The 26702-nt window shown below is 42.1% G+C and overlaps 1 protein-coding gene across 2 annotated transcripts in view; it reads right to left on the bottom strand.

Annotated features, from left to right (window-relative positions):
• KCNQ3 (potassium voltage-gated channel subfamily Q member 3) overlaps nt 1-26702 on the bottom strand; it is a 162261-nt gene that overhangs the window by 23568 nt on the left and 111991 nt on the right. For both annotated transcript variants that reach the window (XM_083749085.1, XM_083749086.1), the window contains exons 2-3: nt 8713-8803; nt 1989-2115 (exon numbers count right to left, since the gene is read on the bottom strand). In XM_083749085.1, the coding sequence (XP_083605211.1) occupies nt 1989-2115; nt 8713-8803 (218 nt within the window). The remainder of the gene's footprint in view (nt 1-1988; nt 2116-8712; nt 8804-26702) is intronic.

The raw sequence follows: 26702 nt of genomic DNA, 5'->3' as shown, positions 1-26702 counted from the left end.
TTTTAACTGATGCAAAGGAAAGGGGGGGATTTGCCCTGCCAGACTTTAAACTTTACTATGAATCAGCAGCTTTCTGCTGGTTGAAAGACTGGCTGCTTCTTGAGAACACAGACATTTTGGACTTAGAAGGTTTTAACAATATTTTTGGGTGGCATGCATATTTGTGGTATGACAAGGTTAAAGCTCATAAAGCTTTTAAAAATCATATTGTCAGGAAAGCATTATATAATGTCTGGATTAAATACAAAGACTTGCTGGAAAACAAAACTCCAAGGTGGCTGTCGCCAATGGAAGCAAAGGCTGTGAAAAGGCTCAATATGGAGTCCAAATGGCCGAAATATTGGGAAATTTTGGAACAAGAAGAGGACAAACTGAAATTGCAGAGTTTTGAGAAATTAAAAGATAAAGTGTGAGACTGGCTTCATTATTATCAAATAATGGAGGTTTACAAGTTGGATAGGAAAATTGGCTTCCAGGTGGAAAAATCAAAACTGGAAACAGAATTGTTAGAACCCAATACTAAGAATTTGTCAAAAATGTATAACTTGTTGTTGAAATGGAATACGCAGGATGAAACGGTGAAATCAGCCATGATTAAGTGGGCACAAGATATTGGTCATAACATCATGTTTGCTGACTGGAAAAAGTTGTGGACCACCGGTGTGAAATTTACGGCATGTAATGCCCTAAGAGAGAATATTATGAAAATGATTTGTAGGTGGTACATGACCCCTGTCAAGCTTGCAAAAATTTACCACTTATCGGATAATAAATGTTGGAAATGTAAAGAGACTGAAGGTACATTCTTTCACCTTTGGTGGACATGCCCGAAGATAAAGGCTTTCTGGGAAATGATATATAATGAAATGAAAAAGGTATTTAAATATACCTTCCTGAAGAAACCAGAGGCCTTTCTCCTGGGTATGGTCGGCCAATTGGTGCCAAAGAAGGATAGAACTTTCTTTATGTATGCTACAACAGCAGCAAGAATACTCATTGCAAAGTATTGGAAGACACAAGATCTACCCACCTTGGAAGAATGGCAGATGAAGGTGATAGATTATATGGGACTGGCAGAAATGACTGACAGAATCCGAGACCAGGGAAGTGAGACAGCGGAAGAAGATTGGAATAAATTTAAGGACTATCTTAGGAAACATTGCAAAATTAATGAATGTTAGAATGACGTTGGTTTAGAAATTATGTGGTTCCCAGCTGTAATGGTTTAAGTAAATAGAAAAGAAAGGTTAAAAATTATATGAAAAATAAGGGAGAGGATTTGCTGAATTAATAATTAGAAATTGGAATACAGAAAGGGGAGGTATGAGGAAGTCGGGGAAGTAAGGTATAAGAAAATAAGGGAATGAAATTATACTTGTTTTTTGTTTGTGTTTGTTTGTATTTTTGTTTTGTTTTGTTTTTATATAATTTTTGAAATTTTAATAAATATCTATTAAAAAAAAGAGAAATGGTAGATGTTGAAAGCCTTGGGAGTAAGGAATTGCCTTTTGTGGTCTGTTTGACGCAGTCCCCAACCCTGTTGGACCCTTCAAAGCAATAGAGAACCACAAAGGAAAGCAATGGAAAGGCTTGTGGTTAAAAAAAAAAAGGCAAAGGACCCCTGGATAGTTAAGTCCAGTCAAAGGCGACTATGGGGTTGCAGTGCTCATCTCGCTTTCAGGCCGAGGGAGCCGGCATTTGTCCATAGACAGCTTTCCAGGTCATGTGGCCTAAACTGCTAAACCGCTTCTGGTGCAATGGGACACCATGACGGAAACCAGAGCACGTGGAAATGCCATTTACCTTCCTACCACAGTGGTACCTATTTATCTACTTGCACTGGAGTGCTTTCGAACTGCTAGGTTGGCAGGAGCTTGGACAGAGCAATGGGAGCTCATACCGTCACCGGGATTCAAACCGCAGGCCCAAGAGGCTCAATGGTTTAGATCACACCACCACCCACATCCCCTGGAAAGGATTGTACTTACCCAACATACACAAAGGTTTCCGGGCAAACTTTAACCTCCCTCGCCATCCTTTGTACCGACAGCAGCAGCCAGCAGCCCAGATCCTTAAGGCAAACTCTGCTCCAAAGATGAAAATGGCAAAGGTTTCCTATGCAGAATGGGAAACAAGTAACAAAACAACGTATATTGCTAAATGCACACATCGCAGGGTCGCAAGAAGTCATAGCTTCTGAAAGAAATCTACTTTACTTTATCAAACCTTTATTAGGCATTATGGAAATAAAACCTTAAAAGAGAAAATAACATATAAAAGCCTTGAAATATATATAAAAAGGCAGCAGTTTGCTAAATGCATATATATATATACATATAGAGTCAGTGGTTTTCCTTGTTATCCTGCTCCTTGGAGGACTGCTACCAAAAACTCGGCTACCCCCGCCGTTGCCCTTTGGTCAACGTCGGATAGGTAGAAACCCACACATTGGATGTGAGGGCGATCTGGCTGCGACATCTGTCACCCCATTGATCGCCAGGGTTGATTCTGAAAGAAATCATTGGAAGGAGAAATTTGCTGAGAGCAAGTAAGGTCAGGTAGGGATGGGGGAACCTTGGGCTTAGTGGGGGGCAAAGGTATCCCCCTATCTGGCCCGTAGGACTTTCTCTAGGCCATACAACATCCCAAGTCACAACACTCATGACCCCTGCTTTGCACCCTCTAGAATGATGGTTCTCAAACTTTTATTCTCTGGGCCACACTTTCAGAATAAAAATTTGTTTGCGCCACACTGATTTTTTTTATTGGAAAACTAAAAGAATAGATTTGGGAAATTTGACATTTGGACTTAAATCACCTCTAGAGGGAGAACCGCCGCAGGGTGCGGCTGGAGGAAACTAACCAACAATGTCTCTGCGATTTTTAAGTTGGAACTGTAACGGTTTGAACCTTCCCAGAAAAAGACGTGAAGTTTTCCATATCTTAAAAAAAGAACAATTGGATTTGATTTGTTTACAAGAGACCCACATAACAAGAATACACAGAAAATTGCTTATAAACAAAAGGTTAGGACAGGAATTTATTTCATCGGATAAAGTTAAGAAAAGAGGAGTGGTGATCTATGCAAAGGAGAAATTGGCCCCAAAACTGATTTTTAAAGATGAACATGGAAGAATATTGGCAATTGAAATACAAATCCAAGGAGAAAAGTTTTTGACAGTCGGCATATATGCTCCAAATGAAGGGAAGGCAGAATTTTATAAGAAATTGCATGAGACACTGATGGACTACCTGGACTATAAGGTGATTCTTTTAGGAGATATGAACGGTGTCGTCTCTACATATATGGACAAAGCACAAAGACAGGTGATTTCTAAGGATGGGAGATTACCTAAGACTTTCTTTGAAATGACCGACAACATGGACTTGATAGATATTTGGAGACTAAGAAACCCTCTCGAGAGAGAGGGGACATTTTTCTCAGAGTCCCAGATGACATGGACAAGAATAGATCAAATATGGATTACTAGTGGAATGGCTCCAATGATAAAAAAAGTGGAAATCTGCCCAAAGACACGCTCCGACCACAACGTGGTAAAGATGGAAATGAAGGTAACAACAGCTGGCTCCTTTAGATGGAGAATGAATGACACCCTATTTAGAGATCCAGAAGTCTACAAAAAGGCCCAAAAAACTTTGAGGGACTATTTTGAGATAAATCTGAGGACAGAGGTGGAGAAAAGAGTGATCTGGGACGCAAGCAAGGCCGTGATGCGAGGTTTCCTAATACAGCAGAATTCCCTAAAAAGGAGGAAACAAAATGAGAAGAAAGATAAGATTCTGGAAAAAATAAAAGAAGGCGAAAAGAAATTGAGGTCTAAACCAAAGTCTCATGAGATCTTGAGAGAAATTAAGTTTTACCAGATGCAATATATGGAACTGATGAGTCAGGAGATAGAATGGAAGATAAAGCAAATGAGACAAAGGACATTTGAATCAGCAGATAAATGTGGGAAACTCCTATCATGGCAATTGAAGAAGAGACAGAAATTGAACACTGTTACAAGTTTGGAGGTGGATGGAAAGAACATTTCTAAGCCAAATGAGATCAGTAATTGCTTTCAGAGTTATTTCAGAAGACTCTATGCACAAGGGCCAGAAAATGAAGGAGAAATAGAAGATTTTCTTAAGAAATATGGATTACAAAAAATCTCGCAACAGAGTGTGCAGACTCTGAATGAGAAAATAACTGAGCAAGAAATAGAGGGTGCCATTCAGAATATGAAACTAGGGAAATCTCCAGGACCAGATGGACTAACCTCCAGATACTATAAGGCGTTAAAGGAATGGTTAATACAGCCGCTTAAGGAGGTTTGTAATGAAATATTAGAGGGGATGAAGGCACCTGAATCGTGGAAAGAAGCTTTTATTACACTTATACCAAAGACTGAGGTTGATAAAAAACAGATCAAGAACTACCGCCCAATATCTTTATTGAATGTGGATTACAAAATATTTGCAGACATTTTGGCAAAAAGATTGAAGAAAGTGTTGGTGGAGGAGATTCATAAGGACCAGGCAGGCTTTCTCCCGGGTAGACACCTATCGGATAATGTAAGGAACATAATTGAAATAATAGAAATGCTGACAGTTAATAGTAATACGAAGGCAGTTTTGATTTTTGTGGACGCGGAGAAAGCCTTTGACAATATTTCTTGGAAGTTTATGAAGAAGAATCTCCATGGGATGGGGGTAGGCCAAAGATTTGAAAATGGTATAGGTGCAATATATTCGGAACAAAAGGCAAAATTAATTGTAAATAATGTGGTTACGAATGAACTACTTATAGAAAAAGGGACACGGCAGGGGTGCCCAATTTCCCCGTTACTCTTTATATTAGTCCTGGAGGTTCTGTTAAACATGGTAAGGGGTGACCAACTGGTTAAAGGAGTTCAGGTCGGAGCCAGAGAGTACAAACTGAAGGCTTTTGCAGATGACTTAGTTTTGACCCTACAGGAGCCAAACACTAGTACAAAAAGAGTTTTAGAACTAATCCGAGTTTTTGGTCAGGTAGCAGGATTTAAATTGAACAAACAAAAAACCAAGGTCTTGGGGAAAAACTTAACAAGCGTGGAAAGAGAGAGGTTTCAAGAGGAAACTGGTCTAATTATGGCAAAAAAAGTGAAATACCTGGGAATTAATATGACACCTAAAAATGTGAATTTATTTAAAGACAATTATGATAAATGTTGGACTGAGATTAAGAAGGATCTAGAAATATGGTCGAACTTGAAGCTTACCTTGCTAGGACGAATTGCAGTGATTAAAATGAATGTATTGCCTAGAATGTTATTTTTGTTTCAGACATTACAAATTGTGGATAAACTGAATTGTTTCAAGAAGTGGCAGAAAGATATATCTAAATTTGTCTGGCAGGGCAAAAAGCCCAGAATAAACTTTAAGATACTTACTGATTCAAAAGAAAGAGGGGGATTTGCCCTGCCAGACTTAAGACTGTACTATGAATCGGCAGCTTTCTGCTGGTTGAAAGACTGGCTACTACTTGAAAACGCAGACATTCTGGATTTGGAAGGTTTTAATAACATGTTTGGTTGGCATGCATATATCTGGTATGGCAAGGTTAAAGTGCACAAAGGTTTTAAAAACCATATTGTCAGGAAAGCATTATATAATGTTTGGACTCGGTATAAGGATTTGCTGGAAAATAAAACTCCCAGGTGGTTATCACCAATGGAGGCTAAAGAGGTGAAGAAGCTAAACACGAGAACCAACTGGCCAAAATACTCTGAGATTTTAGAAATAGAGAGTGGCGAATTTAAATTACAGAGTTTTGAGAAGATAAAGTCCAAGGTACGAGATTGGCTCCATTATTATCAAATAATGGAGGCCTTTAAACAAGACAGGAAAATTGGGTTCCAGGTGGAAAAATCGAAATTAGAAACTGAACTGTTAGAATCCAATACGAAGAACCTATCAAAGATGTATAACTTGCTGTTGAAGTGGAATACAATTGATGAAACTGTTAAATCAGCAATGGTTAGATGGGCACAGGACCTAGGACATGACATTATGTTCGCTGACTGGGAACAGTTGTGGACCACAGGTATAAAATTTACGGCTTGTAATGCCTTAAGAGAAAACATTATGAAAATGATTTACAGGTGGTACATGACTCCAGTCAAGCTTGCTAAGATTTATCATTTGCCCGATAATAAATGCTGGAAATGTAATGAAACTGAAGGTACCTTCTTTCACCTTTGGTGGACCTGCCCGAAGATTAAAGCTTTCTGGGAAATGATTTATAATGAAATTAAGAAAGTACTCAAATGTACTTTTCATAAGAAACCAGAGGCATTTCTTTTGGGTATGGTGGGCCAACTGGTGCCAAGGAGGGATAAGATTTTTTTTATGTACGCCACAACGGCAGCAAGGATTCTACTAGCAAAGTATTGGAAGACACAAGAGCTACCCATGCTGGAAGAATGGCAGGCGAAAGTGATTGACTTTATGGGACTGGCAGAAATGACCGGCAGAATCCGCGACCAGGAGAAAGAAACTGTGGAGGAAGATTGGAAGAAGTTTAAAGTATATCTTAAAAATCGCTATAAAATTGAGGAGTGTTAAAGTGTGAAGGGAAAGGAAGATGTATAATTACAGCTATATTTATTCTTTTTCATTTAATGTGATATTGAAAAGGAGAATAAGTTTAAATTTTAATTGGTTAAAAGAGTTGCTGAAAAAATTGTGAAACTAGGATGCAAAAAGGGGAAGGTATGGGGAAGTCTGAGAAAAGAGGCTTATGAAAAGGAGGTTAAGAAAGTTGGATTTATGTGTTCTTTTTGTGTGTGTCTGTTGTTACATGTATTGTTTAGTGTTGTTGTTTTGATAAAATTGGAAAATCAATAAAAAATTATAAAAAAAGAAAACTAAAAGAATAACTCCTAGCAGTGCTTGATTTATGACATGGAACATGTCTACTTTATAATATGGTTGTGGGACATCCAGCAAGTATAAAACATTGCAGCTACATAAGAACATTAATCATTCCCAACATATAATTATAAATGAGCCTCTTACATGTGTACCTTAAGTATGCATACAGACTCCGTGAGAGGTGTGAGTTCACTTTTGCCATGTAATCTCATTTATATTAGGTCCATTTTGGGAGAAACTCCCATCTCCTCATCAGCACAAAGGAACCTTTCTCTTTTCTGATCTTTCATGATTGTCAGAGTTGAAAATCCCTGTTCCCAACAATATGTCGGGGAGAACTGCAGATGAATGGCCAATGCTCTTGAAGAGAGGTGTGAACACTGCTTTTGATTGGTTGATCAATCAATAGATGATAGATAGAGAGATGATGATAGATAGATAGATAGATAGATAGATAGATAGATGATAGATAGATGATAGATAGATAGATAGATAGATAGATCAGTGTTTCCCAACCTTGTGCCTCCAGATGTTTTTGGCCTACAACTCCCATCATCCCTAGCTAGCAAGACCAGTGGTCAGGGATGATGGGAGTTGTAGGCCAAAAACATCTGGAGGCACAAGGTTGGGAAACACTGAGATAGATAGATAGATAGATAGATAGATAGATAGATAGATAGATGATAGATAGATGATAGATAGATAGATAGATAGATAGATAGATAGATAGATAGATAGATAGATAGATAGATGATAGATAGATATAGATAGATAGATAGATGATAGATGATAGATGATAGATAGATAGATGATAGATAGATGATAGATGATAGATGATAGATAGATAGATGATGATAGATGATAGATAGATAGATAGATAGATAGATAGATAGATAGATGATAGATAGATAGATAGATGATAGATAGATAGATAGATGATAGATAGAGATAGATAGATGATGATAGATGATAGATAGATAGATAGATGATAGATAGATAGATAGATAGATAGATAGATAGATAGATGATAGATAGATAGATAGATAGATGATAGATAGATAGATAGATAGATAGATAGATAGATAGATAGATAGATAGATAGATAGATATAGATAGATGATAGATAGATAGATAGATGATAGATAGATAGATAGATAGATAGATAGATAGATAGATAGATAGATATAGATAGATAGAAATCCTGTGATCCTGTCCTCTGGGGTGTTAGCCACCCCTCCCAGTTTGGTGTCATCTGCAAATTTGATCAGGATGCCCTTGAGTCCATCATCCAAGTCGTTGATAAAGATGTTGAATAAGACCGGGCCCAAGACAGAACCCTGTGGCACCCCAATAGTCACTCTTCTCCAGGATGAAGAGGAACCATTGATGAGCACCCTTTGGGTTCGGTCAGTCAGCCAGTTACAAATCCACTGAGTGGTAGCATAGTCAAGACCGCATTTTACCAGCTTCTTTACAAGAATATCATGGGGCACCTTGCCAAATGCCTTTGTCAAATGTTCACTCAGCTTCCCAACAGGGATGTTGCTGCCTGTAACTGAGAGGAGGCAAGGCAACAGAAAGATTGGCATGATGTTGGAACCATCAGGTTGGCTTCAGTGCTGGAACACTGCCTTGCCCCTCCTTCTCTATCTCTCTGTTCCTGACAGCAACGTCCACATTGGGAAGCCAGGTGAGCAACGATGGCCACCCTCCAGTGGCTGCTGGCACCATCTGCACCGACAGTAGAATAAGTCAGTATCCTCTCCCTTTCCACCCCAGGTAAACACCTGAACTTACCAACAGCAGAAGCCAGTTTCCTGAAACAGTTTCGTATTCCTTGAATGTTGTCAGAACAGCTAAAATCAAGCAACCCAGGACTATCAGAAACCTAGAAGAAGAGATATAGATAAAAAAGGGAAACGGAACGTTAGGAGATGTTTGTTCAGTGTGTAGTCCTCTATAAGTCTCTTGTGCCATGAATGTAGGGTGCCTTTGATTTGGGATGCAAAGGCAATTAAAGGGATTGGCCTGCCTGCAAAACAAGTGGGCATTCACTGCCCAGGAGATTCCCACAAGCCAGGCACTCAATTCTTTCCCCAAGGAAATGGGTCACTTCACAGACAGGAGTAGCCCTGGGAACAGTCTTCCCTGTTGATCTTAACACCCAGGCAGGTCAATGTGAGAGTTCGCACATGAAGATGATGTGCAGATGGTACATGACACCAGTGCACTTAGGGAAAATGTACAAAACTAGTTCAAATATATGTTGGAAGTGAAAGGAAAAGGAGGGGACATTTTATCATATGTGGTGGGATTGTAAGGTAATTTTAAAAAATTGGGAAATGATATACAACAAATTGAAGAAAATGTTCCATTTAACATTTGTTAAAAAACCTGAAGCATTTTTGTTAGGGATTGTAGGGAAAGATCTGCCAAAAAAGCTGAAAAAATCTTCATGTATGTGACAATGGCTGCGAGAGTTTTAAGCAAAAGCATGGAAGACTGAAGAAACCCCAACTAAAGAATCATGGCAAGAAAAATTGATGGACTATGCAGAACTGGCAAAACTGACATACAAGCTACGGGACAAGGATAACTGTGACTTTAAAGATGAATGGGAACCCTTTACAAGGTATTTGAAGACACAGCAAAGCGAACTGGACTCACTGGCTGGCTTTGAATAAACATTCACAAACTTTTTATTGATAATAATCAGCTAAATAGTTTGAGGATCTATACAACTGTGTAACATGCAGAAAACAGCATTTTTAGAGAAATCAAAGACTGGAACTGAGGGAAGCCAGGGGGTGGGGGTGGGTGGGTTCTGTGGGGGGAGGGAGGAAAAATGGGGGGAAATAAGGATGATATGTTTCTGGATAATATGTTTTGTTTTAATTTTGAATTTAAAAAGTTAAAAAAACAACAACAACAATGTGAGAGTTCGCACTCCTTTGGCTATAGATCTGAAATTTTGATCTATCACTATAGAATTGTGCCAGTAAAGAATACCAAGGACATTTCAAAACATCCCTCATTATGCCATACTTTCTTCATGCACGGGCTCTAGTGGTCAGTAATAGCCGTTCGAGTTTTCACCCATAGATTTGTCTATCTATGGAAAAAGAGAAAGATGCTTGTAGGAAGGGGGCGGCAAGAGAGAGAGATTTGTGAATCTTTAGACGTCCTCCTTCTCCAGTCCACACAAGGAAAAGAGGAAGAGCTGTGCTTTGTCCACAGGGAGGCAGCAAATATCTATGCACTTAAGGAACAAAGTGATTTTCCAGCTCCGTCTGCCTTGGCCAAGAAAAGAAATATAAGATAAGTGGGCGGGGGGGGGGGGAGAGTATCAAATCCAAAGAATTACAAAGAATGTTTTTAAAAAGTAACTTTCAGCTAAACCTGCCAATCTCCCATGTCTGCTGGTCAATATTTTAAGTCGAGAACCATAATTGTTTTAAATCCAATTAATAAAGGTATTGAAAATACATTTCTTCTGGCTTAGCCAAACCACCACAGAGCTTTCCCAACTAAATAAAAGCAAGAGTAACGAAACTGCAAAACATTAAAAAGGAAAAAATAGAAGAGGGAAGGAAATATTGCAAGAAAGACTATGAGGAGATTTATTAGTTAATGATAATTAAGAGTAGTAGAGTAATTAAGAAATGCAGAATAAGTGATAAAGAACAAAAATCATCAGAGGTGTTGACGGAAGTCTAAAACATTGTATAAGATAAGAAGTTATGTTATATGACTGTTGGAAATGATATGTTAAAAAAAACCAATGAAAATGTATATATATATATATAAATAAAAGAGAACCATAATTGTTTTGACCTCCTTAAGATCCATCTACATGTTATGACTGTTTCTTGTGGAGCCACGATCACCCCACCTTAATGTGGCTGATGCATGGGTTTTGGGGGGGGGAAATTTAGGGGGCAACACACGAGCACATTGCCCACTCTGAAGCTCCTTGTGGTTGCTGTTGGATGAGCACAATTTTTCCATTAGCAACTACTTCCAAAATGACATTACATCATCATTGCTCCTGAGGGCTGTTGTTGTTGTTGTTGTTCATATGCCACCCTTCTTTTTCAGCAGAGGGAGTTCTGACCTCAAGAAGGAACTTCAGAGGCAGTTAATCTCCCTCCCCCCAAAAATCCCCGAATTTTGCTGGGAATATTGGCCCTCCCATCAAAAATTCAAGCCAAAATCTTTTGGCTCAGGATGAAAGAACCTCTGTACATCAGTCGTAACATATATAGCTGGCCATTATATGGATTGCCACTATTGCTTGGTGACTTTCCAAAAGTGCTGCTAACTGATCAGGCAAAATGCAGCAATCCAACTCTGGCCTTGTAGTTATCTGTGGGCTAATTTCCCAATTTTTCTGTCTGGGTAAAACCCAGGAATTTGACCATGTGGGCAGACTTTGAGGATGCAAAAAGTCAGTAGCATCATATTGCACTCTATGGGTACCATGGCACCAACTGCCAGCAGCTCAGACAAAGAGTGGGGGATTAGTGGAGCCAAGTGTGAAGACAAGCCCTGAGTCTGCAATAACCCATGACTGCAGTCCTCATCCTTAGTCACACTGGAGGAATGTCATTTTCACTCAACAGACCCACGCCTCACAGATCCTGTTTGCTGAACCAGGAAAATATGGTGGGTGAGAAAATATGAAGAGGCCACAGAGTGCTGGGCTGCCCCTTTAAGGTTTTGCAGTCCTCAACAAGTGGGTGGAGCTAGAGTCAGGTCCAGAAAGTATGAAAGGGACTGAGCTTTCATTGGAACAATGTCTTTACTTGCTGAGCCCTGACCATGGTTCTGAAAAGCCTGCCTCAAGCTGCTTTTGTTTAAGAATAATAATAATAAATTTATTTATATCCCGCCCTCCCCAGCCAAAGCTGCCCTCAGAGTGGCTCACATCATACAAGTAAGACAATACTGTACATAAAAGCAAGCGATTAATAAATTAAGATACATCCCACAATTAATTCAAACAAATTAAAATTAAAACTGGACAAGTGGCAATCTTCAGGTTAAAATTGAAGGCGGTTACGAACTGTTTCCACTGATATTATAAGCACCTGTGAGCAGGCTGGGAACCTCCTTCGTGCTTGTTCTTATACAAGGAGAAAATGAGTCAGACTGAACCCTGACCAAAGGCCTGGCAGAACTAATGGGAGGTAAGGTCTGAAACTCAAACACCGCCTGTTGGTTTCCTGCTCATCTTTCCCTCCATCCCTAACTGCTTGCTGGACCCACATCATCTCAACCTGTCCACAGGCTCCACCTTGTGAGAACCGAGCAATGAGCATGTTTAGATTACGTACCCATCACATGCAAGCTAGAGTGCCAAATTGTTGAGCCAAGTGGCAGCATATCATTTCCAGCTTGCTCCCTAGAATCACAGACCTCTAGATTTGGAAGTGTCTTAAAGGCCCTATGCTCTGCCAATGGTTCCTTCACAGATGATCTCCACAAGTTCTGTTGATCTGAAGGAAGAGTGTGTGGGTCTCACAACAGCACTGGTGAGGTGGCTGGTGTGGCCATGTGGAGTCTGCCCTCCCACCCACTTCCTTCCCATAGCCTTGCCTCCTTCTCACTGCCACAAGCTCTTCTCACTGACAACACCCAACTACGAGAACTTTAGAAGTTGGTGATGGTATTTCTATACCATGATCAAGAGCAAAGAAACTTCTCATACAATAACAACGATCACCAAGATTTTTTGCACATTGTAGCTTCTCCCCACTTTACCATCAGATGGGAGCACTATGCTTTGCAGTAGTCTCTTCCCATCCTCATGTCATTTTTAATTTGTACACCACCTTTCTATGTTAAACTGCACTCAGGGCACTTTACAACCCACTGGAATGGCAAGATGTGGGGTGGGGGGGGAGCCACACAGTCATCTGTCCTGTTCTGGTCCTGCAGAGAAGTCTGGGGAGCAAGGAAGGCTGGTTATATCAGTACGATGGACAGCTCTTAGCAAACAACCAGTCATATAGCCAATGGCGATTACACTGTCAGTCACAAAACAGCAGCAGAAGAACACAACCCAAGAGGAAACTAAAACATATTGGCTTTCAGAACTGCAAATTATCAAAACCTAAAATGATGTAGTTACCACCAATCACTTTTGGGGTTTTTTTTTAAAAAAAAACCAAAACAAAACAAAACCCCTTGTCAGTTGACACTATTGAGTCAAAAAAAGCAGTCTGTAACTTTCTATTTGCTAGAGCATAAAAAAACTACCCAACAGATAACAAACTTCTCTCCATCAGATAATTTTGAAATCATGCGAATTACCTTCTTAAAAAGAAAAAAGAAACTCTGTAAAGTATATAGGAATATAGCCCAAGGGAAATGAAGAGTGATAAAGAGAACATTACACTGCACAATGTCTTCAAACTGGTCTGATTCACAAAAGACAAGAAAGTGGTCATTAGTTGGCCTGTTAAATAATTTACTGGTCAGATATGGGATAGTTTGAAACGTGAGCTGAGTAAAAGAAAGAAATATAGTAGATGATAGATATAGATATAGATATAGATGATATAGATATAGATAGATAGACAGACAGATAGATAGATGATAGATAGATAGATAGATAGATAGATAGATAGATAGATAGATATAGATATTCCCACAGATTAAAAAGTTGGATTTAATTTGTATCTACCAAACTGGACCTCTTCATATATTCAAAGTTCATTTTGGCATCTTCAGTAAAAATTACATTGCAGATCTTATGCTAAAAAATATGATGAGATAACATTTGAGCAAATTGCCCTCATGAGAGATGGAGATTGTTAAATCTCCTAGAAAAGGAGGACTTTAACTGGGGTGACTTAGTAAAAATGCCCTGCACGTGAGTGGGAACCATCAGCTTTCCTGGGTAAACAGAGGCTGTATGGCCATCTGTTAGGGATCCTTTAGCTGTGATTCCTGCACAGCAGGGGGTTGGACTAGATGACCCTTGGGTGACTTCCAACCCTATAATTCTATGTGTCAAAGACAGCAGCTGCATTCGAGTTGTGATCTCCCTCCTGCAATCTCAACACGGGGAACCCAATCACCATTTCTCATCCGGCTTCCATCTGCTGACTTCCAACATCCTTCTCTCTATTTGCTAAACTTTTCAAATGAGCCCAGGCACACTGTTTCAGATTTCACAGCAAGATTACAAGCTCCATTTGTCTGATATCGTCAATATTAAATGGCAAAAAAGGTGGCACAAATGCATTTTTCATGGTCCTTTTCTTCTTCTTTTTATCCATACCTGGCAAATATGATAGCAATGCAATCAACACAGGCTATTGCACACAAACAAATCTCTCTCTCTCTCTCTCTCTCTCTCTCTCTCTCTCTCTCTCTCTCTCTTAAAAAAGCAACAGGATTTGTGCATTTGGCATGCACACCTAGACCCATTTAATTGATTGTGACAATGTCACTCGGGCTGCAAAACCAGTTAGTCAGATGGAGATATAGGAGCTCCCAGGGAGTAAGCTCATGTGGTCTAAAATATGGAGGGAGCTATCCCTCTTTCCGAGTCCCTTCAGTGCCTGCCAGCATAAGTTTTCTATACCTCCTGTGTAAGTTGTGGACCCACCAGGCCTCTTCATGCATCCATAAAGGAAAAGAGACTGTCAATGCCCATTCTCCACACTTAGGATTCCCAGCAACCATCATTCAGAAGTTTACTGCCTCCAACATAGGAAGTAGCACTGAAAGAGTTTCACTTGGTTTGTCTTGTTGTGAGAATTCTAAGGTCTCAAATATGAATTAAATGTTCACAAATGTACAAGGCAAACACATACATAACTACACAAACCACGTGTCTGAAATAGTACAGGAGAGCAATCCTGAAGCCATTTTGACTCTCCCAATGACCTCAGATATTCCTGTCTTTTTGCTTAAAGCTGCATTTTTGTATGAATGGGGTGAGCCTGTGACCTGGATTCAAGTTAACCATCAGACTGCCCAGGTAATGCAATCAGTGACCATTATCAGGTATCCTGTAGACCGCCTCCTTCTGTGATGTATGTATGATGTTTCAGGGGGGTGGTCTTGGGTTATAGGGTGGGAAATTTCAAAAGTCTATATAAGGGCTTGCACACCATGGTTCTGAGTTCGTCCTGAGTTCGTCCTCCCTCCTGTTTAATAATGATCAGGCTTACTAGCTGCTTTGCTTCTCAATATACTCTGGTTGGCCTCTGTTATTTTCTCCTACTGCTAGGGGGCCCACTTAAGGACTCTATACGGGCTCTTGGATACCCCATAAGGGAAAAGGAGCAGTTTCTTTCTTCTTATAACAGTCTTTCCAGCAGCCTTACAAGGTGGATCAGTTCCATGCTCCCTCTGCTGCTGTTGTGGGGATGAGCAGAGCTTGCAGAAGGCCAACTGGGGAATTCATGATGGAGGTGAGATTTGCACCAAGGACTTGCATCTGATTTGTAGCTCTGTGCCACACATTCGGCAATTATTCATTTTTCTGAATGTGAATTGCGAGCGATGGATGTGCAGCTGATGATTCATTGCCCTTCCTGAAGGTGAACTTTGGATTAGCCACGCGCCGCTTTTCACGTCACCGGGACTCTGATTTACAATTCAGCAACATAAACCCGTGTATTGTACCTGTGTGAAAATGTCTCCCATCCTATATTTCCGTACGTAATTAATCAGCATCAGAGAAGCTGGAACAAGCATCTGTAAACAAGCAATATTTCAGAAGAAGTCTGAAGTTGAAATCTTCGGAGGAGACTATCAGCCTCCTCCAGAGCCGCTTTGATTATATTCCTGAAACATTTCGCTGGGGTGGGCAACAATGATTTCCAACAGAATATACAACACTTCTATTCACTCTGCTGACATGTTAATATTTCAAAGGGCATTCTTCCTCTTTAACGTGACATTTGTAAATGCGGACAGTTTTATCAAACTTCCAACAGAGAGTATTATTGCTAGGCTGCTTTATTAATTTTGTAGTCTAAATTCCCACTAAATCTTGTCTGTCGCCCTCAACGGGGGACATGGGATTTGGAACATTAAAAGCTAAGGCAAAGAATGAATGCAGATGACCACTTACCAGGTGGTTAACTTACTGTAGGGCGGATGTAATCACTTGGTAAGTGAATCATCCTCTACATCCAGCCTTGAATGAAATGAGGTTTTCTCTAAGGACAGGAAAAAGAACCTCTTTTTTTCACTACAGAAGGTTTGCACAGGCTGAGTCCATTCCTCTCTAGCCAAACTCTTCTGGGTTCCACAATCAGTTCTAAGTATGCACACAGAGGAGCAGCGTGACTCTTCTACAAACCTTTTAGTTTTCAATAAAGCAAGAACAGGCAACGAGATAATTAAGCATATGCTGGGGGGAGGAGAAATTTGATTCAGTTTGCATTTACAGGTGAGCCTTCCTAATTTACACTTTTCTAAGCAATGCTGGACCATAAAGATGGCTGATCGCTGAAGAATTGATGCTTTTGAATTATGGTGCTGGAGGAGACTCTTGGGAGTCCCATGGACTGCAAGGAGATAAAACCTATCAATTCTGAAGGAAATCAGCCCTGAGTGCTCACTGGAAGGACAAATCCTGAAGCTGAGGCTCCAGTACTTTGGCCACCTCATGAGAAGAGAAGACTCCCTGGAAAAGACCCTGATGTTGGGAAAGATGGAGGGCACAAGGAGAAGGGGACGACAGAGGATGAGATGGTTGGACAGTGTTCTCGAAGCTACCAGCATGAGTTTGACCAAGCTGTGGGAGGCAGTGGAAGACAGGAGTACCTGGCGTGCTCTGGTCCATGGGGTCACGAAGTCGGACACGACTAAATGACTAAACAACAACAAAAAGCAATGTGTGAACCAGAACACAGCCAGCTTTCGAATTTTGCACTTCCCTGAATTTTGCTCTGCAGTTTTCCAACCATGATATTGTGAATACTATGGTCCCTGAGGTTTGGACTTTACTGGGGACCGAGCCTTTAGCATGGCAGGCCCTGCCCTGTGGAACTCCCTGCCAGTAGAGGTTTGGCAGGAATCATTCCTGCCGTCTTTTAGCTGTCTCCAAAAATTGGTGTTCTTCAGGCAGTGTAGACTTTTAACAGACCAGTATTTATTGATTCTTTTCTGGATGTTTTGGTTGGTGTTTTTATCCCTCTTACTGTAAGATATTGCTTGCTTTTCTTCATAGCTCCTAGAGAAGGAGGATTATCACCAAAACCGAGCAAATTAAACACTTTATTACAAGAAGCATCAGAAGTTGTCTCTTTTCTGGTATAGATATTAGGCTTGCACCTACTCAGACCATGAACCCATCTGGTCCACCCTCACAACTCTGGCTGGTAGCAGTTCTTCAGGGTGCAAAAATACCAGCCTTTTGCCTATGAGCCTTTTAACTGTCAGGGATTCTTTGATGACCATTCCAATTCTACAATTCTGTGATTCTATTATTCCAACCTGCAACATCAAGGATCGAATTTGGGTACGTATGCATGCAAAGTATGCAATCTGCCACTGAGCTATAGAGATCACAAGTGATTAAGTGATGCCATACACCAGAGCATGAGTTATCGCTGCAGCTAGGGAATAAATATTAAGACTCCCCCCCTCCCGCTGCCATGTTCTCTGCCCTTGGTTTTTAAAACATCCTGTCGGAGGGCTACCAAAGCACACAGACAGTTGTGCTATGCATTCTGAATCACTGCATCAGAAGGTACAGTGGTACCTCAGGTTACAGACACTTCAGGTTACATACGCTTCAGGTTACAGACTCCGCTAACCCAGAAATAGTACCTCAGGTTAAGAACTTTGCTTCAGGATGAGAACAGAAATCGTGCTCCAGCGGTGTGGCGGTAGCTGAAGGTCCCATTAGCTAAAGTGGTGCTTCAGATTAATAACAGTTTCAGGTTAAGAACGGACCTCTGGAACGAATTAAGTACTTAACCCAAGGTACCACTGCAATGGCTTCTACTCTGCCTACCTGTCGTTGTGTGTACAGAAGTGAGAGGGGCTCTGTTCTGGCCAGAAGGCAATGGCTTTCCCCACCTGCCTTGCCCCATCCTCCAGCCCTAGGAACCTTCAGAAGGAAGCTGTTTCCAGAGAAAGAACTGTGAGGGGGGAGAGACCCTCACCATTCCTGACCATTGGCCTTCCTGAATGAGGTTGATTGCCCCTGGAAACCAACATCCGTTCCCCTCGTTTAAGGCCAAAACTCCCTTAGCTTCCCAAATATCTGCATTCATAGGGGATATTTGGCCCAGCCCGTGTGTCTTGTGTCCTTCTGTGGTGTGCTGCGTCTCCTTGGCAGGCGAATTTGCATGCATAGGATTCCCTAGAGGCAAAAAAAGTCTGAAAACTGGATGTGATACAAAAACAGGGGCTTGATTTATAGCGTGTGAAAACCAGCTGTTAAGTAAAATATAAACCAGTGATTATTTTTTTTTTTAACACTTTGGATGTATTTTCCTAGCTCGAAATAAACACCGCCTTGGGAAAATCATGAAGTGTGAAGTAGCCCTTAAGTGCATCCCAAGATTTCCAGCTCAGACACCCGGGAGAAGTTGATGGGTTGGTAGCTTCTGCCCTGTGAATATCAGCTAGAGGCGAGCTGTTTGGAAGAAGCTGACAGCAGATCTTAAAGGAGCACAGAGTGTGCTGAATCAGAGACACGACAGTGGGTGTTTTTCTGCTGCTCAGTTTAGCCCAATCTGTCAGGATTCCCCCCTCCTTTTCAAGTGGGGTATGTCACACATTCCACAAAGCACTCTCACCTCTAAAGGAGGGAAGACAAAGTTCTCCTTTTTTAAGTCACTCACCCAGAAGAATATTGAACATGCACACACAGAGAGAGAGAGCTGAAAGGGACATGCAAATGTGGAGAAAAGGGAATGGGCAGTGTCAGGATGAGACCCCTGATAATTTGCCCCCCAACCTCCTCACAGATCCTCCCAACACTTGTTTGGTCCCCACAGTTGTGGATATTCACTACCCTGAGGTTCCAGAGAATGCATACAGGATCAGCCCTTCAGGCCAGCAAAAATGCATTTATTTACTTTATTTAAATTATGTCTATATTGCTTTATAGGGACGCAGGTGGAGCTGTGGGTTAAACCACAGAGCCTAGGACCCCACGACAGGGTGAGCTTCCGTTGCTCGGTCCCAGCTCCTGCCAACCTAGCAGCTCGAAAGTATGTCAAAGTGCAAGTAGATAAATAGGTACCGCTCCGGCGGGAAGGTAAACGGCGTTTCTGTGTGCTGATCTGGTTCTTCAGAAGCGGCTTAGTCATGCTGGCCACATGACCTGGAAGCTGTACACCGGCTCCCTCGGCCAATAAAGCGAGATGAGCGCCGCAACCCCAGAGTCGGTCATGACTGGACCTAATGGTCAGGGGTCCCTTTACCTTATATTACTTTATATTTTCCTAATAATAAGAATAGTCTTAAACCATCAAATGGAACATTCCAAAAGGAGGTCAAGTATACACATTGCCTGCTCCTCTAGATTTGTAAGAACATTTCGATTACCGGGGGGGAATGCTACTCGTAGCACTGCAACCTGCAGAACATTGTAGGGCAGCGACTCAAAAATTGGGCATTTTCCATGATTGCAACTCTACGATGGAATGCCCTTTCCCCGGTCATACATTGAAGCAGGTATATCCATTGCTCCCCCCTCTTTCACCTTTCATCTCCTGCTGGTATGCAGCCCCCAGAAGGCTGTTCATGTGACCCTTAGATTAGAAAAACTTTGCCTGAAAGTTCTTCTCCACTTGTACTAGAAAAAGGCTCTCCTGCACATGAGCACAACATATTTCTAAAGGGGTGTACCTGGCCATCAGTTTCCTCCTCCTCAACCTCAGTGGGGACTGAGAACTCAGCAGGGAGGAGAACAAAGAGAAAGCTAGAATGAGTTGGCTTGGCTCATCATCAACATTGTGGCTCCATCTATTCTAGGCCACCAGCCCTACCAGTTCCAATGGACACCATCCGCCACTGCTTTGGGTGTAAAGAAGATGTGAAACTCTGGTTAACATTTGTATCCAGGCCCTTCAAAACTTAACTAGCCCATAGCACATGCCTTGGCTTTTATTACAGGCTCTGACAGCCCTTCTGTGATTTCATGACCTCTTCAACTTAAAACGAGACAAAACAATGTCTTCCCAACAAATGCTTTGGTGTTTAGTGCAAATGCTATCACTTGCCCAAATCGGGAGGGGCTGAGTTAATTGAATTTTGATATAGACTGCCTAATGCATGGCACCGCAGCGTCCCCGAGTCCTGCAATTTGTAGGCATTGGGTGACCTGGCCAATTCAGAGTTCACCCTTCTGCTTGTCCACCCTTCCATTTAGACTAGTGGTTCACAAGGTGGGCAGTATCTGAAGGAGCGTCTCCACCCCCATTGTTCTACCCGAACACTGAGGTCAAGTGCTGGGGGCCTTCTGGCAGTTCCATCGCTGCAAGAAGCCAAGTTACAGGGAACCAGGCAGAGGGCCTTCTTGGTAGTGGCACCCACCCTGTGGAACGCCCTCCCACCAGATGTCAAAGAGAACAACAACTACCACCAGACTTTTAGAAGACATCTGAAGGCAGCCCAGTTTAGAGGAGCTTTTAATGTTTGATGGATTACTGTATTTTAATATTTTGTTGGAAGCCACCCAGAGCGGCAGGAGAAGCCCAGTCAGATGGCTGGGGTATAAATAAATTATTAATATTAATATTAATATTAATATATCTCCCATGGGGCACTAAGAGGCAGGGGGCACTGGAGGTGCAAATGACTATCAGACTTTGAGAAGCTGGTATCACGGCATCAAGCTCATCAGTTTTGTTGAATTAATCATACTAAGCAGTTCTATTAGGATTTTTGCATGAGCGTGCAGATAATTGTTATCATTCTGAATTTTATTGTGTTACTACCCATTTAATGTTTGGCTTTTATTATGATTTTATATTTGTTGGAGCAACTGAGTCAGATGGGTGGTGTACAAATAATAAAATTGTTGTTATTGTTATCTTTCTTAGCGGTTTCATGCAAACCACTATTCTGAATAATGTTTTTTATAAGGTAGGGTAGGAGGTATGGAACCAAAGGGGGTGGGGTGGCATGGAAAATTTTGAGAACGCAAATGAGGAGCTTTCCTGGTAGATCACAAGGAGTCAGCCCTCTAAAAGCATTACATTAAGCACATCCAAAATTGTTCACAGGACAAATAAACAATGCCATCCATCTCTTCGGCGACGGCTTCAGCCATCATTCCTAAAACAGCTACACTTTCTTTTCCCAGAGGCCCGACAAGAAATGAAATCCAAGCCTGTGATTCATGCCAATTACTCATCCAGGTTTCTCTAGGCGGTGGGCCATGTTGTGATGTCGCCCCTTGGAGGGCAGGCAAATGAAATCGGCTTTCTCTTTGGGCTGGCATGACGTGATGGATGGTAATCTTGTAAGCAGCCACCGAGACGCGGCAATCTGATTTGCACTTCATGGGCTCCTGCCCAGTTTGCAGAGTGATGGTTCTGTGCAAATTAGGTCCGCTAAGCAAGTTAGCAAGCTATAACGCTTCTCCAGCTCTTTTCCTGCAGTTCAACCGCTTGAGAAAAGAGGTATTGTCAGGCTAAGAAAGGGATGCTGGTACCGTTTAACTTAATCATTGCAGCAATGTGTATTTTGTTTGTTTGTTTTAAATGCATTTCCTAAAGGAGGAGGGGAAATTAAGAGTATGTGTCTCTCTGTCTAAAATCTCCCCTCCGGTCTAAACATCATTATGAGATTCCCTGTTTGAGCACTCAGTGAACATCTTGCCTCTATCAGCAGACAGAGCAACTAGAGATTATCAAGGCCCTGTGAACACATTACTCTCAGCCCAGCACAGAAGACGTGACTCTGCAAACACAGATATTTTGGACTCATATCCCATACAACCCCTGTTTTAAACAGTTGTGCTGGTTGCCAGTTCATTTCTGGGCCCAGTTCATGGTGCTCATATTAGTATATTGAGCCTTTAATGACTCAGGCCCCCCCAAACCTGCAAGACTGCTCCCTACAGAGCTTTTTAGGTGCTTAAGATCAGCAGAGGGGGCGTTCCTGGTTGTTCCACCATCCTCAGAAGCTTTGGGGGGGGTGACAGCCTCTCTTGCAGATATTAATATTGTGAAGCGACTGGATGCATGAAAACTGACTCTTTTTCGGAAATAAAAACATTGTCAAGGCCGATAAGTTTAAATAAAACTTTACTTGCAGAACTTTCTTCAAAACAAAACCCAAATGTCAAAGATACATCCAGATAGTTCCACAAGACATATGCAAGTCTAAGGCATAGGTTCAGCATCTTACAAAATATGATATAATTCCAACAGACCTAGAAGCAGAGGTCGGTCTTCCCCTATAGCCTGCATTCCTGCCTGACCTGGAGAGCTTCATTTACATCCTTACCCTCAGAGTCTGGGGACAAAGAACTGCAACCACTACGCTTCCAAGGTGGTAGATTTCAATTCAATACCTTAATTGCCGGATCTAAGGTTAAACACTCATGTCAGAGACAACAGAAAACAACAGTAGTTAATTATCAGCCAAAGCTCAGAGAGCCCTTTTTGCTCTTAAGTTATCTTCAAGGGAATCATTCAGTTAAACTCTTTCACCAATACACATTGCAATTCCCATTTCAGTGCCAATTAAGAAATTATACTGAACAGCCCCAACTTTGGCTCAGTTGAAGATACACTGGCATAACTTGCTGATCCTGGCTCAGTTGGCTGAGCCTGGGCTGGTGTTATGTCCCCAAACAGGTGTGTTCCATGGGTGTTGTGCAAGTGTGACTGAGCAGGCATCCTAACTGTGTTCAGCTCAGACATGTGATTCGGCAACCCAGCAAAGAAGAAGAATGCGAGTCAAACTCTAAAGTCTTATTTTCCTTCTGACAGGTTTGGGCCAGCTCAGCCCACAGCAGCTGAACAGGGATTGGATAGGGCATAACTTTATGCCTGCTTAACTTAATGCAGTATAAATTACACTGGCCTCCCATAAGCTTGGACTGCTTCCCCAAAACATGATTGTTGTTGTTGTTGTTTAGTCGTTTAGTTGTGTCCAACTCTTCATGACCCCATAGACCACGCCAGGCACTCCTGTCTTCCACTGCCTCCCGCAGTTTGGTCAAACTCATGCTGGTAGCTTTGAGAACACTGTCCAACCATCTCATCCTCTGTCGTCCTCTTCTCCTTGTGCCCTCAATCTTTCCCAACATCAGGGTCTTTTCCAGGGAGTCTTCTCTTCTCATGGTTGATGATCTCCGGCGGGCTAGGGACAAAGGTGAGAGCTGTTTCCTAGTTCTGCTGGATCTCTCAGCGGCGTTTGATACCATCAACCATGACATCCTTCTGGACCGTCTTGAGGGGCTGGGAGCTGGGGGCACTGTCTTACAGTGGTTCCACTCCTTCCTCCTGGGCCGTGTTCAGAAAGTGGTGGTGGGGGATGAGTGTTCAGACCCCTGGGCTCTCACTTGTGGGGTGCCCCAGGGTTCTGTCCTCTCCCCCATGCTTTTCAACATTTACATGCAGCCTCTGGGAGAGATCATCAGGAGGTTTGGGCTGGGTGTTCATCAGTATGCAGATGATACCCAGCTCTACCTCTCTTTTAAATCAGAACCAGTGAAGGCGGTGAAGGTCCTGTGTGAGTGTCTGGAAGCGGTTGGAGGATGGATGGCGGCTAACAGATTGAGGTTGAATCCTGACAAGACAGAAGTACTGCTTTTGGGGGACAGGAGGCGGGCAGGTGTGGAGGATTCCCTGGTCCTGAATGGGGTAACTGTGCCCCTGAAGGACCAGGTGCGCAGCCTGGGAGTCATTTTGGACTCACAGCTGTCCATGGAGGCACAGGTCAAATCTGTATCCAGGGCAGCTGTTTACCAGCTCCATCTGGTACGTAGGCTAAGACCCTATCTGCCTGCAGACTGTCTCGCCAGAGTGGTACATGCTCTGGTTATCTCCCGCTTGGACTACTGCAATGCGCTCTACGTGGGGCTACCTTTGAAGGTGACCCGGAAACTACAACTAATCCAGAATGCGGCAGCTAGACTGGTGACTGGGAGCGGCCGCTGAGACCATATAACACCGGTCTTGAAAGACCTACATTAGCTCCCAGTACGTTTCCGAGCACAATTCAAAGTGTTGGTGCTGACCTTTAAAGCCCTAAATGGCCTCGGTCCAGTATATCTGAAGGAGCGTCTCCTCCCCCATCGTTTTGCCCGGACACTGAGGTCCAGCTCCGAGGGCCTTCTGGCGGTTCCCTCACTGCGAGAAGCCAAGTTACAGGGAACCAGGCAGAGGGCCTTCTCGGTAGTGGCGCCCGCCCTGTGGAATGCCCTCCCATCAGATGTCAAAGCGATAAACAACTACCTGACATTCAGAAGACATCTGAAGGCAGCCCTGTTCAGGGAAGTTTTTAATATGTGACATTTTAGTGTATTTCTCATCTCTGCTGGAAGCCGCCCAGAGTGGCTGGGGAAACCCAGCCAGATGGGCGGGGTACAAATAATAAATTATTATTATTATTATTATTATTATTATTATTATTATTATTATGAGGTGGCCAAAGTATTGGAGCCTCAGCTTCAGGATCTGTCCTGCCAGTGAGCACTCAGGGCTGATTTCCTTAAGAATGGATCGGTTTGATCTTCTTGCAGTCCATGGGACTCTCAAGAGTCTCCTCCAGCGTCATAATTCAAAACATGATAAACAGTGGTAAAAGGCTGCATTTGGCCCCTTGACTCAAATTTTACAAATGCATATGTGCCTCTGTTCCTTGGAGCAAGGCCTGCGTTGGACTGTCATTTGCCATTTCCATCTTCCGCCAGGCCTCTAGCCGCCATTTATGAGTCAGTCTTTTCAGATTTGTAGCTGTGGGCTTTGCCAGGAAATGAACGTGCAGAAAACAGGACACATATTCATTGCACTCACAACTTATCTGACAGTTTCAAATGCCACCCGCTGCAATAAACATGCAACTGGTGCCCAGGATTCATTTTGTGTTTCCTTTTAAGAAATAGGTCCAGCAAGGAAAGTTCCCGATTCGCAAAAGGGCACTCATCCGGTGTCTCTCCTCCCTCTCCCGGTCCTTTGGTAGCAATTTCTTTCCCTCTGCGAATCAATCCTACTCAAGTCATCTCAGCCAATCTGGGTGATAGATGATATTGTATCAAAACACTATACAGAAAATCAAATTTAGCTACGCATTGCTGTTACCGAGGGTAACTGAAACCCACTAGAATGAGAGGAAATTTAATTATTTAACGAAATTTGCAAATCACTTGATTGAAAAGAAAACCCCACCCACATCTAAGCTGTTTGCAACATAGACAAAACATTAAAATGATTGATAAAAACAGTTAAGAACAGGTCTTAGAAATTATGTTTGCTCAAGGACTCACATGGGAAATCCTAGACAATCCAATGCAGCTACAAACCAAAGTCACCAAGGACAGCTCAGTCAGTAGAGCATGAGGCTCTTAATCTCAGGGTTGTGGATTTGAGCCCCACTTTGGGCAAAATAATTCTGCATTGCAGAGGGTTGGACTAGATGACCTTTGGGTCCCTTCCAACTCTACAGTCCTATCATTCTAAAATGAAGCCTATTTGGATGAAGGTTATGGTTTTCTCATGTGAGCAATCTGGTGACTCAAGGATCCTTCTAATAGTTTATTGGAACATTTGAAATGTTCCACGCCAGGGGGTTTCTCCCAAATGGGGCAGTGTTCACCTATCAATTCTCATGAATTGAAACTGCCCTTCCTTCCTCTAGTTTGGGCTCAGCACCAATATCATGTGATCCACTGCCAAAAAGAAAAAAAATATTGTGTTGTGAAGCAATATGAAACATCTATCTGACCTTTCATGGCTTTTATATATCACTTGCAAGTCTGTTTGAAATTAAATTGCTTTCTTCCACAAGCAGACTGAATGCTAAACAGCTTCCCAAGCACACAAAAAGTGTGTGTATGTTTGTTTGTGTGTGTGTGTGTGTGTGTGTGTGTGTGTGTGCACGCACACGCACACACACACACAAACATATTTTATGTGTGCACCTATACAATCTGCACCTATACAATCTGCACCTATACAAAGTAAAACCAAGAACATGTAGGGCTCACCAAAAGTTTCCAAGTGGGTCAGTTTCATTTTGATCCCGACTGAGTGATGCATATTTCAGAACGTCGGACAAGACTGTGAAATTGAAGCCATGAAAACTGCTGTCACTTCTTCTTTTTCTGATCCATCCTGGACATATTTTTTTTTAATGTCTGAATATTCAATTTCCAGTTAAAGCCAACAGTATAGAATTAATCAAGACCCAATGCATGAATTAATAATTGCTATCCACTGCAATACAGGAATCGTGATCTTTTCTGCAAGTGCTTTCTAAGTTACCACTCTCTCTGTCCGAAGGTTCATCTTACGTAATTCACATCTTCTCAGAAAGAGAATTGCAGCCAGAGAGCGTGTAAAATAATTTCCAGTGTTAAAAAATAAAACTTGTTCCTCGGAAACTAAAGCAAGGAAGATCTTAAGCAAGGGAGGTGTGTGTGTTGTGGAACCACCTTGAAACCATGAAAATAATCTCACTAGAAGTGATTTATATGAGGGCTAGGCAAAAATGCCTCCCTTGATGCCGCTCTTTTCACAGACTGTGAAATAAAGGAGGGTGGTCTTGTCTCCTTTGGGAGTGGGAAGATCTGGTGAAGGACAAAAATTTAGCAGAGCTCCCTCACACTTCCGATTGGCTAGTAA

The sequence above is a fragment of the Podarcis gaigeae genome, assembly GCF_964106915.1.
Source record: "Podarcis gaigeae genome assembly, chromosome: 7".
NCBI classification, from domain to species: Eukaryota; Metazoa; Chordata; class Lepidosauria; order Squamata; family Lacertidae; genus Podarcis; species Podarcis gaigeae.
The sequence above is the reverse complement of the archived record's forward strand: the minus strand, read 5'-3'. Positions and strand labels throughout refer to the sequence as shown.